Source organism: Corvus moneduloides, chromosome 3, assembly GCF_009650955.1.
Source record: "Corvus moneduloides isolate bCorMon1 chromosome 3, bCorMon1.pri, whole genome shotgun sequence".
Lineage (NCBI taxonomy): Eukaryota > Metazoa > Chordata > Aves > Passeriformes > Corvidae > Corvus > Corvus moneduloides.
Window position 1 is genome coordinate 68,989,641 of NC_045478.1, and position 15,234 is coordinate 69,004,874.

The 15,234-nt window shown below is 36.3% G+C and overlaps 1 protein-coding gene across 2 annotated transcripts in view; it reads right to left on the reverse strand.

The window, feature by feature from the left end:
- Positions 1 to 3,289: 3,289 nt before the first annotated feature.
- Positions 3,290 to 15,234, reverse strand: part of SHPRH (SNF2 histone linker PHD RING helicase) — a 51,235-nt gene continuing 39,290 nt past the window's right edge. For both annotated transcript variants that reach the window (XM_032102136.1, XM_032102137.1), the window contains exons 24-30: positions 14,341 to 14,412; positions 12,459 to 12,647; positions 8,928 to 9,020; positions 8,294 to 8,380; positions 7,658 to 7,836; positions 5,492 to 5,572; positions 3,290 to 4,279 (exon numbers count right to left, since the gene is read on the reverse strand). In XM_032102136.1, the coding sequence (XP_031958027.1) occupies positions 4,183 to 4,279; positions 5,492 to 5,572; positions 7,658 to 7,836; positions 8,294 to 8,380; positions 8,928 to 9,020; positions 12,459 to 12,647; positions 14,341 to 14,412 (798 nt within the window). In that variant the 3' untranslated portion in view covers positions 3,290 to 4,182. The remainder of the gene's footprint in view (positions 4,280 to 5,491; positions 5,573 to 7,657; positions 7,837 to 8,293; positions 8,381 to 8,927; positions 9,021 to 12,458; positions 12,648 to 14,340; positions 14,413 to 15,234) is intronic.

Genomic DNA, 15,234 nt, shown 5'->3' on the forward strand with positions numbered 1-15,234 from the left:
CATGGTTTGGAAGGCCTATCTCACAAAAAGCATCATCAACTCTTATGTCCAGTCCTTAATATGCAACTTGAACATGCAAGAGAAGATTGAGGTAAATCTCCTTTTGTGGTACCTGACCTGCATGAAAATTGTAGTATATCCTGGACTTTCATTAGTATGTGAAAAAGTTACCTAACAGGTTAAGGTGTAAACAGGTTAAAGATGGCACAGGCTGATTTAGAGACCAAGAGGGAATCTTAACTTATAAATTCTCTTAAATATCCTCAGTGACATTCACAGAACTCAATTTAACACCAGAAGTTTAACACTTCAGTTTCCAAGATGATCATATTGTGTGGTTCAAGGAAGTTCACTATTTGCATCAAGCTTTTACAGATACCAAAATGACAGCTCTGTTCTATAAGGCACTGAACTTTATATACAGGGAGAAAACCTGTCCCAAAATCCTCACCAGCTACAGTCAAAAAAACTCCTAACATCCTTTGTCATGGAAATGGAAGAGAGAAAAACTCAGCACTGAGGTCTTTGATAAAACCTCATTTTTCAAGGGACTGACTTCACTGGATAAGTAGTACTGTTAACTTGGATCACATTTACATGTTTGAGCAGGAGAACACACAAGAATCTGGTACATGACTCTGGTATGTCCACGTGAATGTTTGCAAACACTTCAGTCAGTATTTGTAAGTGTCTGTCTTCTGTGGAAAATGCCATTTCTAGGAGTATATTGGAAGTCCTAAGATAGGGCAGACTCTGTTTTCAGCTAAGATACTGTCTTTCAAAAGTGTTCTGGTAGAGAGCAAAACCATGACAGCACCATGAAAACAAGCTTATTATTCTTTGATAAGAGAAAAGCACTGCAGATGTACAAGCTGCACCCTCAGCAGGAAAAAAAAAGAAAAAAAAAGAAAGAATTCATTTCATGAGAAATGTCTGAAAGAAAAACCTTTGTCAAAGAAACTAAGTGTTGCAAAGAATGGAAAATAGCATTAAATTTGGTCTCCGTGTTTAGTATTATGTGAAACTTGAAGAATTAATTCTACTACAGACACTGGCTATATATATACTCCAGTGGTTCAACCCTCCAATTTCAAGAGGTGCTTTAACACAACTCATGCCCACCTTTTAGTGTAGTATCTCCAGAGCTCTAGGTGCTGGTGCTCCAGGGCAGTCAGGAGAGCACCTAGAACCACATTTTCTGGCATTCCATGCTGTTATGTGAGTATAAAACAAGGTAAGCCAGGACTAAAGACTCATGCAGTGCTTGATGAGAAGCTGTGTTTTTGGTTAGGAATTCAAAAGCCACATGTTTATAAATAAACAATGAAACCATCATGTTTATATAAATAAGCCAAAACTTGAAGAGGTTGGGAAACCTCTCATAGCTGACATTTTACAGTTTGCCTCTCTGTCTTCATATTCATTGACAACTATTCTTCCCACATCTAGTTAATTAAAATGGGAGCTATGAATGTAAATACTATGTGCTTCCACAGTTTTTAGCACAGATATATAATTTCTCAGAGTGAATAGCAGCTTCTTGTGCAGTCATATTGTGTTGCACAATATCAAAATTATCTGAATATGATGAGGAAATTGGAATGTTGCTGCCCTCAGAGTTCCTGGAGTATCTGTACAGCATGATCTCCAGCACACTGTAAAATAATTTAGGCTGGAAGGGATCCATGGAGGTCATCTGGTCCAACACACCACACATAGCAGGACCAGCTTCAAAGGTGGATCAGGTTGCTCAGGGTTGTTTGAGTTCCCAATACATTCAAGGATGGAGATGTCACAGTTTCTGTGTAAACTGCTCGATCAATTCTTATCTAAAGAAGAGTCTACTATCTATTCCATTTCCCTTGCTGCAAACTGTAATCTGCAAAGACAAAAATCAGTCCTCTCCAAAATAAAATGTACATAGAGAATCATAGAATGGTTTGGGTGAGAAGGCACCTTAATCACTGCAACCCCCTGCTGTGGGTAGGGACACTTTCCACTAGACAAAGGTCCCATCTAACCTAGCCTTGAACACTTCCACAATCTCTCTCAGCCAGAGAGAGTCCACAATCTCTCTCAGCAACCTGTTCCAATGCCTCACCACCCTTTTAGTAGAGAAATTTTCCCCAATATTCAATCTAAACTTGCCCTCCTTCGTCTCATGGCCATTCCCTGTTGTCCTGTCACTGCAGGCCCTTGTCAAAAGTCATTCTCCAGCTTTCTTGCAGCCCCCCTGTAGGTACTGGAAGGTGCTGCAAGGTCTCCCTGGAGCCTTCTCTTCTCCAGGCTGAACAACCCCCACTGCCTCAGCCGTTCTTCATGGGAGAGGTGCTCCAGCCCTGTGATGAACTTGGTGTTCCTCCTCTGCTCTTAATCCAACAGGTCAATGTCCTTCCTGTGCTGGGGACCCCAGAACTGGACACACCACTCCAGGTGGGGCCTCACCTGGGCAGGGCAGAGGGGCAGAATCCCCTCCCTCATATCCTCCTGGTCACACTTCCTCTGATGCAGCCCAGGATGTGGTTGGCTTTCTGGGCTAAGCCAACTAAGATTAACACCTATTACAAATATGGGAAACAGAGATACATTTTCTGTAAAGTTACTCAAATACTTTTTTCTCAAGATTATCCAATTGGTCCAGAAGGCCAACAGAATATGAATTCCAGAAAAATACTTTTTAATATAGTATTATTCATGCAAATTCTATTCCCATTTGTTGTCAGCAGCAGAAAACTTGTCTGCCATGTGGATAAACTGACCAGCGCTACTCAAACATATGACTGAAGACAGAACTCAAGCAGATCAATAACTAATGGCAAATCTATTCAGCAGACATGGTTAAAAATTCTAAGATGAGATTTCTTAAAGGACTCATTTTAATTTCAGGCTCAAGTAAGATTTTTGAAATACACAAAAATCATTGTCTACTGTAACAGCAAAATATTGTAATTTGAGGGAAGTAGCCTGTTTCTTAAGCATACCCATTTTCCTGCTCTATAAATACAAAATTGTGTTTAATGCCAACTGCATAATTGAGCTTGCTTCTGTAATACCTTTGGAAATTAATGTTATGTAAATGCACATCCATACCCTATGCCAAAAGGGTTAAAAATTATCTTGCCTACCTTCAGCAGTCTAGAAGTTAGCCTAGATTTGTTTTCCAAACTATCTAGTATCAACAGAGATGGGTAATCTTGCATATCTAAAGATGAAGCTTCACAAAAGTTCCATTTCTCCCCACTATTTTTCTAACTTAGACCAGGCACCTAATAACTAGACTGCCTACTACAATTTCTTGTATTTTGTTTATTTAGATTGCTGCATCTTTAAGGAGAAGAACTAGACAAAAAGATCAGGGTGAGAAAATGCACAGAAGCACCAAATAATTATGAAGTGATCAGCAGTGTAACCAATTAATTTTTGAAAATTCTGTAACAAGTGCTTTTTTTTTTTACCCAGAGCACTAAATTAGTCACAGCTTAAGTGAAAACATGTACAGCAAGTCTTTAACTGATCACCAGACCAACACACATACAAAAAGCATAATTTAATTATCATCTTTTTGCAGTGAGTAAGCATTAACAATGAAATATTTAACTGTCAAAAGTCTTTATGAATATCTAAAAGCCTAATACAAATATCCAAATTATTAGTAAAGATTAGTAATTTGAAGTGTTAACAATAAGACATTTAATAACTCTGCATTAAATCTAACAAGCCCTTTCTAAAAGAATATTAATTTACAGTCATTCTTTCTAACAACTCTTTGTACAGTAAAAAAAATTAGATTTGTATTTTTCTGCTTCCCTTTCCCACCCAACCACCCACATAGTTTTGCTCTCAGACTGAGCTACTAGCCGATCAAACCTGATGGTAAAAATCCTCTCAATCAAGGGTCCAAGATCTCAGTTCTAGCATCCAGCTCAAATGCTCTTTGGGAATAAAATCCATGTTTCTGCATAATGTGCAAAGTGCAACTTTTATCCAGTGCCATCAGAAGTGTGTGCTGCTATGAATGTCACTAAAGAATAAATCAGTAACAATTAAGACTTCTCAATTTCCAACTGCTCTGTTATGGACAAATGTTAGATGATGTCTACAGGAATGACAGATCAAGTGGATTATATCCTGGTGCTTATGGGGTCAGATACTTTCCAATTTCATTAGATTAAACCAATGTTTCTACTCAAGTTCTTCAGTTTCCTCTGTAAAAAGGTCAGCCAAATCTGCCACTGTCAACACTGAGGCTTCCGACTGTTTCATGGAAGAGCTCGTGTGGCTGTGGGAAAAAATTGCATGCAGGCATCAGAGAAAGAATCAATGTCAGTAACAAGCTGTGTGCACTGAAGACAGACCACACAGTTCAGAGTCAATACCCACTCAGCTTTGAGGCTCAGCAGGAAAACACACCTTCTGTCCAGGAAAACACATACACTCATCAGCTACTGCTCTTGCATATTCCAAGTAAGATACAAAGTTCATCCACTGTCCCCAACAGTGGCCAACACCAAACACTGCCAAGGCAGCAGAACATGGAATAATCTGCTTTGACCTCTTAACATTCAAGGGATTGGCTTCAGCTTCCAAGCATGAGGTTAAATATTACTTTCAAAACATTAGCCCTCATGGGATCATTCAACCACATTTATCCAGATTTTATGTGCAAAAGTAGTGCTACTTCACAGATAAGGAGAGTAAATCATTCTTCAAGAACTAAAACTGAAATCTTTCATAACTACTGCCGAAGATGTGCATGTAAATTTTTAGTTTCATCATCTGTAACAGGCAAAATTTCCTTAAACTAAGGCCTCCTCCTAGGTTTCTCATGTGTATACAATCTAGTTAAAAAGTACAAACCTCTTACACTGTCTGCATAAAGAATGTAAATAGCATTTTTGGTCTCACTCCAAACCATCACTGCTTATAGATTTTGGAAACATAAATACAGTGAGAACTACTTTCTGTGTCTGCACACCAGCCTGATGTATGACTTAGCATCTGGGTAATGCCTGCATGGACTGTGAAACCAAGGAGGGTGACACAGCACTGTTGGACAGGGTTTGTAGGATTTAAAAATAACAAAAGAAAGAACCCATGTTCTGTATCAGAATTTATAGCAGATGCTGTTGCTCTAGTGGCAGGCTTAGTACTACTCCATCAATTGCAATGTTTTTATACTAATGGAAATAGGTAAACTGAAAGGATAAATCACATCATAACACATAATTTATTAATTGGGCTTTTATGAAATAAAATACACAAAACATTACCAAAATATTTTCCAGAGAATTAAAATACCTCAAGCTGCAAGTTACTGGAACCAGGTTAAAATTTTTGAAGTCTTAAAACTGTTTTGCCCATCAGAACAGTTTGAAGAACAGCTGAAGTTTATCTGTAAGATATACACGCCTAACCACAATGAAAGTATGGTGGAGAACCAACTTTTCATTTTCAGTGCAATAATGATCTTTTAAAAAAATTGAACACATACCTTCTATCTACAGTTTTCAGCATAGTCTGCATTCTCTCTTCTATTGTTGCTTTTATCAGGAATCTATGAACAATTGTAGATCTGAATGTGTTTAAAAAAAACGAAAACACCACCGTAAGTGAGCAGAAGTTATAGTTATACTGTTATTGCCAAAGTTTATATAATTTCACACTAATTCTTGTAAAAGTGTTGAAAATATATCTCTGTATTTTAAGAAATAAATGTTATAAGTAATTAGCAACTTCCACTGACATTTCAGGGGGCTTAGTGCCTCCCTGTAAACACACTTTCACTCTACCAATCACATACTAAATGAATGTAAGCTGTATTAGCTAAAATCCTAATGTAGATACTGGGCAAAGTTCTGCTTTCTGTGTCCTTACTAGAAACATTTCTCCAGAGCCTAAAGAAAAAAGAGCTTTGCCCACTGGTTATATACAATGTTCATACTTATTTGTCATAAATTATTCCAAGAGACAAGGGCTCAATGTGATGGATAATTAAACCTAATACCCAAAGCTTTAATAACAATATTTTTGAAGACAGCAAAATATTATAATTTTTTTAAAAGAAGTTAGTAATTGTTGTCAGTAAACACTGGTAAAACATAAAACGCAAAATGTCAGTAAATGTAACACAAAATGAAAACTCCATTTATGAAATAAAATTTCAAAAAAGAAAGCAGTAATTGAGAAAAGTGCCAGGCACAAGAAAGTGAAATGGAAAAGAGTCAGATCCAAATATAAAAATGAAAAATCACCCCATCCTCCGCAGTATAAACATTTTTCAAGGTAAGAACCCTTGAAAATGCTTAGACGGTTTTCAGATCTTAGGTTGAAACTTTGGCAGGTAAGATTTCACAGAAGAATGCAGGGGGAATACTTTCAGATTCATAGGCAATGGTCTACCCCAAAAAAATGAAAGTAAATAAGAACTGAACTGGTAATAGTTGCACCAGTGACACTAAATGGAGTAATGCTCAGTGTACGTGGAATACAGCCCTTTTTTCAAATAAGCCTTGCTGAAGCCTTAATTCTTAAAAAGTACAATGTATCTAGGTGGTTTTACTGCAAGGTTTTTGCCAGACCTCTTGTGCCAGCATCATGTAAAATTACACCATGGGCTGTTGCAATCAGTCTTTCCTATGCCCTCACAGTTAATTCAAAATATTTACCAACACACACCAATATCCACCTGTTCATAAGCATTCTTTCACATACATGCTCCTTCATGTGCTCTCTCTTTGCTTTCATTTCCAGAACACAAACCCCACTATTATTCTACAGTATTATTATTCCAGAATTGACTGTAGCTATTTTTCTTCTTCATGTACTGGGCTTTTAATTTTTTTCTCAAGTGACATGAGACCTTAGGAAAAACATATACATCTCATATGTTGAGGACAAACTTCCTAAAAAGTTTGTTAAGTGTTCAGTACTACCACTGTCAGAGCAACAACACGGAAACAAACAAGAGACATGCAAACTCATTAATGTCTTCAAAACGATCTAGACAGCAGTGAGGGCAGAATTGTGATTTAAAAACGTATGAGTTCTAAAGAGAGTGTGCTATAGCTTTTTTCTTGGAAAAAAAACCAAACCAAAAAAAGCCCCAAAACAAGGAAACAAAAAACTCTCAACAACTTATGCAGCTTCTGACCTGGACCTGAGAATGACCAGTTAAAAGGAGCCTCTCAAGGAAACTCAGACAGACCATGCCTGAATTTAGCCCTACATGACAAACAATGAGTTGCTCGGACCTGCAAAGCTAAGACATTTCTGGACATTTTTGCAAGCAGAACTCCAAGGTTAAAAACTAAGGCATCAATGGCACACACATAAAATATAGAGCAGCAGCTGAACAAGGTTTTTCAGAATTTTAGACTCAAGAGCCTATACTCTTCCTAAATGCCCAAATGCAATTTATTTTTGCATCTTACCCCCGTAGCACAAAAGAACTCTCTAAAATACACAATGTGATTATTCAGTCAACTTTTTTTATTTTAATTTTTCTGTCCCTTACATGATCATCTTTAAAACCAGGATTCCTATGAACACCCTCATCTCCAAAATTGGGGAGTTCAGTGGACTAGAGTTATTCTAATTTAGAGTATGCAGATCTATTCTGGACCATATCTAAACCATTGAACACAGCTGTAAATCTTACTTTGTTTGGCCAATACGATGTACTCTGCCAATAGCCTGTAGCTCATGTGCCGGATTCAGAATGGGCTCCACGAGCAGAACATGAGTTGCTTCGATGATGTTTAGTCCATTGGAACCAGTGTGAAGAGGCAGCAGCAAAATATTGATGTTGGGATCATATTTAAATGCAGACAGGTTTTCCTAAAAGGCAAACATCACAGCAGTGTGACACAAGTTCCTCAACAAGAAGTGTGGGGGACGGGACTACATTTTCAACAAATTGTAACAGCTAACACAGGCTCCAGAGTGACAATCTTGCAGGTCTGATCCACGACCTGGCATCTCAGAACAGATACATGACAGTTTCAGGAAGGCATGAACTTCTTGCAACACTGATCAGTGTGTCTTATCCTTAGCTTCCACGCCAACGCATCTTTCTCAAAAGCGCATGTACTGCTTATCGCTGAACGCTTTAAACTGGGGCTTTTCGAGATTATGATTTTTAGAATTAATGAGTTAGAGATCAAAGTTTCTGCCAAACAAATTTGCTGCTCTTTTAGTTTCTGAAATGAAGCAACAAAGTAAAAGGATCAGATTAACTTCTATGAACTACGATTTTCCCACTGAAAATAATTTAAGAAAAATATCCTTTATGTACCTGAAATTTACTAATTCCATTGATCTGAGAAAAAATCATGTTGTTGTCATACAAAGCTTTTGAAATTATATCCAACACATCTTGCCACTGTAAAAAAAAACAAAACAAAACCACACAACACAATAAAAGTAACTCAACATTACAAACAGCAATGACAACTAAAAACTATTAATTAACTTCCCTAACAAAGAGTAGATTAAAATGCTTTTCAAAATGCTAGCACTTGCAATTAAAAAAAAAAAACAGTGAGCTAGAAACCAAATCTTTCATAAAACTAAGTAAGACAGGTAATTTAGAAAGATCAGCTTGAATAAAAGAAATTGGTAGCCACTGCAAAAAGAGTTTTACAATGTATCAAAACCATTTGGACATTACATTTAAAAATACCTAGAATTTCTACTGCTTCCATACAAATCTAAGTGTTTGCCCTTTAAAGGAAAGCTTTTACATCTGCTGACTATGATCATTATTCTTGTTCCCATTACAGGACTTGCCCTACAAATCCTGAAAACAATCAAGTGGTTGTACAGAATGATTCAACACTTTGGTAGCTAAACTAGTTCCTGAAAATATTATGAACGCCTTAAACTCAAAACACACACGCAAAGACAAGACAGAAAATGGTGATTAATACCGTTGAGAAAACTAAGGACTTAGCCCCTGGATCTTTAAATTGAATTCTCTTCAGTGTTCGGACCACAGCTTCCACTTTGGTGGAGTGACTTCCCTTTGAAAAGGCAAAGAAGCACATTAGTAAAGCAGGATAGTAAAACACTCCTTCCACAATCATTGCTTAATTAAATGATGGTATATTAGGTCTCTTACATATCTTACACAAAGTTAAAAATTATCAGCCTTGAGGAAGAGCAGGTTAAGTAGCACTGAACTACTTTTACCTCTCCTTTAAAATGCACTGCATTAGGATCAGTAGTGTGTAACAGCATGTGCAGCACATGGAAGAATGAAGTGCCATTTAGACACACCATCTAGATCTGCATGAAGCAAAATATGGCCCAAGCAGTACAGTGGCACCACCAAACATACCCATTAGGCCTCCTGCAGTTTAACTTTGTGGCATAGTCTTTAGAGACTCTTCCAAATGCACTTTAAAATTTCCCTACCTTCACACCTCTTGAAAATGGACCAAGAAAAAAAACCTACCTGAATCCTGTTCTGTTGCTTTTGTTTCTCATTCTGGCAACATCAAACTTACATTCAGTACTATGAATCTTGTTAATTATATTTAAAACAGTAAGGAGATTGTAAATATAATTAAATTAATTTTTGAATGATGGTGAGCTGCAATGAAAACATCTTCATATTCTGCATTCAGAAGTATTTCAGTGCTTAATGAATCCAACACTATAGTCTACTTCTTGTCCATTTTGGTTTTTGTACTCTTCCCTTTCACCTTAGGTCAGCAAGAGGATACCATGAGAAGTAATTCTTTTTTCCATCTCCTTCAGTATGTACTTTGTATTACAGCAATATTACCTGATGTCTTTTTTAAAGAAGCCTTTACTTTCTTAAAAGTTGCTACATGTACAGTGATTTCAAGCTGTGTTAGATTCAGCTGGACAAATACTGTTTTATTTCTGTCTGCACCTGTCTTTTGAACATTGAATTAACTATGTTGGCTCACTACAATGACAGATCAAATTTACTCAAGTCATGCTGCTTGCAGAATTGGCTGGGAAGGATGTCAGCAGTCTCAGCACAAGCTGGGAACCAATGCTGGGCTGCTTGATCATTCACACATTAAATAGCTAACATGTAAAAGACTTCTGCAGACTGTTTTACCAAAGGCTGCAGTAAACAGTACCGTTTTATTACTCAGGGTCCTCCCCAGTGATTCCAACTCTGCAATGTCACAGCCACAGAAATTAACCACCTTTCTTCCATGTCATTTCTGCTGCACCTGGTAGACATTGAGACTGTTTGCAAAGTCAGATGGACAATTAAAAATGTTTATCTGAAAGGATGACACATTTGCAGCCCTATGGCAGCTGCCTCCCGATCATAAACACCTACACTAGGAGATCCAAGACTAGCTTTTAGTACTTCCTACATAATTCCAGGGTCACATATGTGCTTTTCCAGTACCATTCATCTCTGATTCAGTGATGACAATCCTGGAAAATCTGCTCTGTCTTGTCCTCAGAAACTGTTTTTAGACCTTATCACAGGTTCTATTTTAACCTGCTATAACAGATAGTAACTTTAGCCACTGTTGTTGATTTTTCCACGCTTCAGATTCCTGTGACTCAGGTGTCACAAAGGTGACTTTGTGCAAGATCAGTAAGAGGATCTATGGCAGAGAAAAGAACAGCACAACGCTCAAAGTGGTCACAGTCTTTTTGCTCTATTTTTTACACAAGATAACTAAGTGTGTAAAGTTCTTCATCCCTTTGTCTACATTACATTAAACTATATTAGACTTACTGAATTTACAAGTGACTAAAACTTTGGCTTACAGCACACAAAAAAAATGCAATTTTGTTCTGAGTATTTATGGAGATGAACTGACATTCAGTCTGTATTAAGAAATGTTACCCCACTCATTACCCCTACACCATGAGTCATTTTGCTGAATATTCAGATGACTATTTATAAAGAAATTGGCTAGTTCCAATGAATTATGGAACAGTAAACATTAGAACCAAAACTACCCTCTAACAATTTCTGTCTCAGATGACAGGCTGGCAACACCCACTGCAATACTGACCAGACACAGGAAGCTTTTACAAAACCAAAAGATGCACGGATGCCAGTAATCTCTCTCAGTATAAAATGCTTCCATTTACAGTAGTCCTTTTGCATCTAAGGCATTACCTTAAGATGGTTAGTGTTGGTACAATAAAGAGTAAGATAGATAGAAAGAAAGAGAGGTAGTGAATACTTTTAAGAGACTGGAGGGATTGAGAAAGATCAGATTAAAACAAACACTGAATAAATCACACAATTTTCATATCTATACTGAAAGATACTGATCTTAAACTCGGTATTCCATAGTAACCATAGTAAGTTTGTTATTCTTTGTTAACTGTCTTTTAAAGGAATATGAGGCAGAAATTTTAATTTTTTTAACAATGTTGCTCGTTTAGATAGTAAGTACAGTGAAGCTACAGTGTAATTTTTTAATTTTTCATGAACTAAGAATGAGATTTGCTCAAGCAAATTCACACAGAATTCATATTTTTGCTTTATTTTTGCTTTGTTCAAAGTTTTGATACAGAAATACTTCAAGAAAACACTACAACTCTTTACACAGAACAGCAGATGACATGTTCTTTCAGTGTCTTATTTAAGAAATTTGCTTATTCTAGTTATTTTTTTATGTAATTTATGAAACATATTTGAAATTTTGTTAGAAAGAGGGTGATATCTCTAAACTGCATACGGAATTAATCTGTAAAAAGCCCTGCACGTAGTGATGTTTGAAGAAGTACCATTTGAAAAACACAGCCTATTTACTCCCCCTGGTGCCACATACTGTCAACTACTTTCGTAATTCGAGTTAGGGATCACCTACTCATAAAATGGAATTCCATTTGTCCAGAGAGGTTGAAATAACTAGTGCAAATGTGGTAGCATTGTCTTCAACACAGGGCAGCAACCCTAGAAATTGTGCAAGGCTCAAGGAGACTTGCACAGATATCAGTCTGTCAGCACAACTAGTTATTAGTTTTAACTATACTAATCAAATTATTGTAAGTTATGTCCAGCCGTATTATAATCATATTTTAATGAAAGACAGCAGTATAATCTAAACCAAAATATTATCAATGTCTTTTACCTTTGCATTTTAGCCCAGAATCCTCTATTTTTTCCACAACTGCAATAAACACAGGTTTTTTGTTTCTACAACTCATTCATGCAGAGCAAACATGTACCTATGCACTATGCATATGTCAGTATTGCTAAAGACTCATAGAGATGCTGTCTCTTCCTCCAGCCCTGCCTTCAACCCAATGAAAACCTTCCACTACTAAGAAAAGTAGATACAACAGTGCAATCAGGACTGAAATCCATTAGGAACGCCATTAGGACAAACTATTTATAAAACTATATAGTACACTTGTCTGTCTAAATGCAGTATGGAACAAAACACAACAAATATACCCTGCTGAAAGTTTGGACCACAGAGCTCCTGCAAACAACTCACCTTGACAGGAATATCATCCTCCTGATTTGCAGCTTCTGCAGTGAAGACATAAGATATTTCTTTATGAGATGTTGTCTGCCTGCAAATGGCACACTTAATTGAGCTGCGGCGGGTGCCAACGCTGTACTGCTGGATGATGATTGCTATGCACTCATTACAAAAACAGTGTCCACACGTCAGCACTGCCCACTATGCAGGAAATGAAAAAAACCCAAACACAACACAGTTTCAATTTTGGATCAATGCAAAAGAAAAACAGTGTACTAATCTATGATAAACTACCTTATTTTCATGATACTCATCAGATTAAAGAAGAATTTTACAATTGTTGCACTCCAGTTCCTAAAAAGTCTGAATTTCCAAGTTTTCCAGTACAGAGACATTCATGATCTAAATAAAGTCTTTGCATTTTTCGTTCATTTTTTGCATTTTCTCAGTTTTGAACTTCAGGAAAGACTTTCACTTCTATGAAAGATGATTCTTAATGCTTTACATAAACACAGATTAAGTATTTATATAATTAAAAAAATACAAAAATGTTTGTATTTGCCTTTTGTAAAATTCTTTATCTCTGCATTCATACTAGATTGGTCTTATTTAATAAGTGACAGAAAAAATGCTTTAGTTTTTCCCTACTGTTAAGTCCTACACAACATCTTTGGACTTAAGAAGAAAGATTTTGTACACAGTGTCTTAATCTCTTTTTGACAGAATGTGTATGAAACAAAAGATTGCATTGCAGAAGCCATTCTCCTTTGTGAGCCTAGAATATCTACACATCAGCCATAACCTTCCGTAATAGAGAAGCAATTTGTAGATCAGTGGTTTTGAAACTCAAAATAGTATCTTTTGCTGTACTAGTCTGTTCTATAGGCCATTCCAAGAGGGAAAACTAAAAGTTTTCATGGGACCAAGTAGCAAAAGGAATTGACTAAACCAAGCAGAAGGTCTTTTAGGCTTTGTAAGGATGCAAAGTATTTTAAAAGTTCTTTGCAACTTGAAAGCTGCTATCATCCAAAGCAGCAGTCTTGCTGTTAAGAAAAGATAAAGAAAGTTAAGAGATTATTTTCCCTTTCAGTGAGCTCCTCCAGCTTTGAGATAAAGCATAATGGCAGTTAACAGGACTAACAGCTATTCTCTGTAAAAACCTGTATTACCCTTGGAAGAAGGGCACAGAGGGGATTTTGGAAACATGGCAGGGCAGCAGTTCACGTTTACACGTCTATAAAGCAAAGAGAAGCTAAACCTCCTTGAAATAACTACCCTAAAAAAAAAGACAATTTAGTGCGACTGAAAAGGAGTCCTTTCATGTTTTTCCCTAATGCATCATAAGTCAAGTTTAACCTATGGCTTTGTACTTTATGACATAGATTAAGTCTCACTTGAATTTCAACTCCTGCAGTTCAGAAGGGAAGTGGAGGGGAAAGAAATCCTCATTGCCAGTATTTATTCTATTGGATTTTGCTATGTTTACATAAGTAATATCCTTTTCTTTAGAAGAAAACAATACTATCAATAAGAACAATTACAGTAAAATACAATAGTATACAAAAGATATTTACCTACTTAGTTCTGTTAGCTTATAAATGCGAAATAAATGTTCCTGACAAAAGTATAACTTCAGAGTTACAAAACAATCATGAACACACATTTTTGGAACACCTAAGCACTGATGTCAAAAGCTAAAGCAGTAGAGGTGCTTGCATTCGAGAAAGATGTTGTTTCAGGGGAGAAGCTGATTGGTACAATACAGGAAACAGCTCATTTCCCCCATTTCAATACAACATTCATTTAAAATCAGATCTTGACAATTTCACACACAACTGGCTCAGCTCTAGCTAAAGACGTTCTAAAACTAAAACTTATTGAATAAGTATCTTACCTGTCTTCCCAGCTGGCGTGCACAGATTGGACATGGTTCTGGGTTAACTCCTCCAGTAGTTTTATCCTGAGACTATAAATTAGAAAAGAATATATATAAGCTCTGTGTTTTGTTATTCTATATTTAAAACAAGCTTCTAGAAAAAATGAATATTGAAGCCCTTAAAAGAAACCAAATCAAACCAAAACACTGTGTCAGCAAATTAAAAACATATTCATCTACTTAAGTCCATCTTGAGGAGTTAAAAAATATGTAATTTATGGTAAGCAAAGGGAGCACTTTTCATACTGCAGTCCTTCAGATGGCATCTGCAGCTCTATGATAGCCCTGAAAAATCCTGGTAAAATACAAGCTTCAAACAAGAAATTCCTAATATTTTCTATCAGCTTCACATTGTTGTAAAAACACTTAAATTTTGCTTAACTATGCTTACTTTAACATAATTGCACTTAAACACTATGATTAAAATAACATTTAATACATGGGGATTGTCTGTTTTGGGGTTTTTTTGGGTATTTTTTTAACACTTACTTAATCTCCAGACATGATTGTCCTTCTGTTTAAGGTAAGCTCTTTGTAAAATACCAAAGGTATGCAGAGACTAACATAATTTTATAAGGCTTCTACTAAACATGGCCCAGTTAGTTTTATTGAAAACTTTAAGCATTTAAAACTACTTCATAGTTTAATAAGCATGTAATTAAGCAAGTAACTAAAATATATAATGCAATAAATAATTTCATGAGCATACCCTAACACAAAGAACAGCACAATGAATTTCAAAATGTAATGAATCTTCACAGAAAATACAATTTCTTTAAGATAGAAGTTTTAAATAAAAATAATGGTAGGTTTCTTCCACTAGGTAAACAGAGTACATCACTTAGTAAAGAC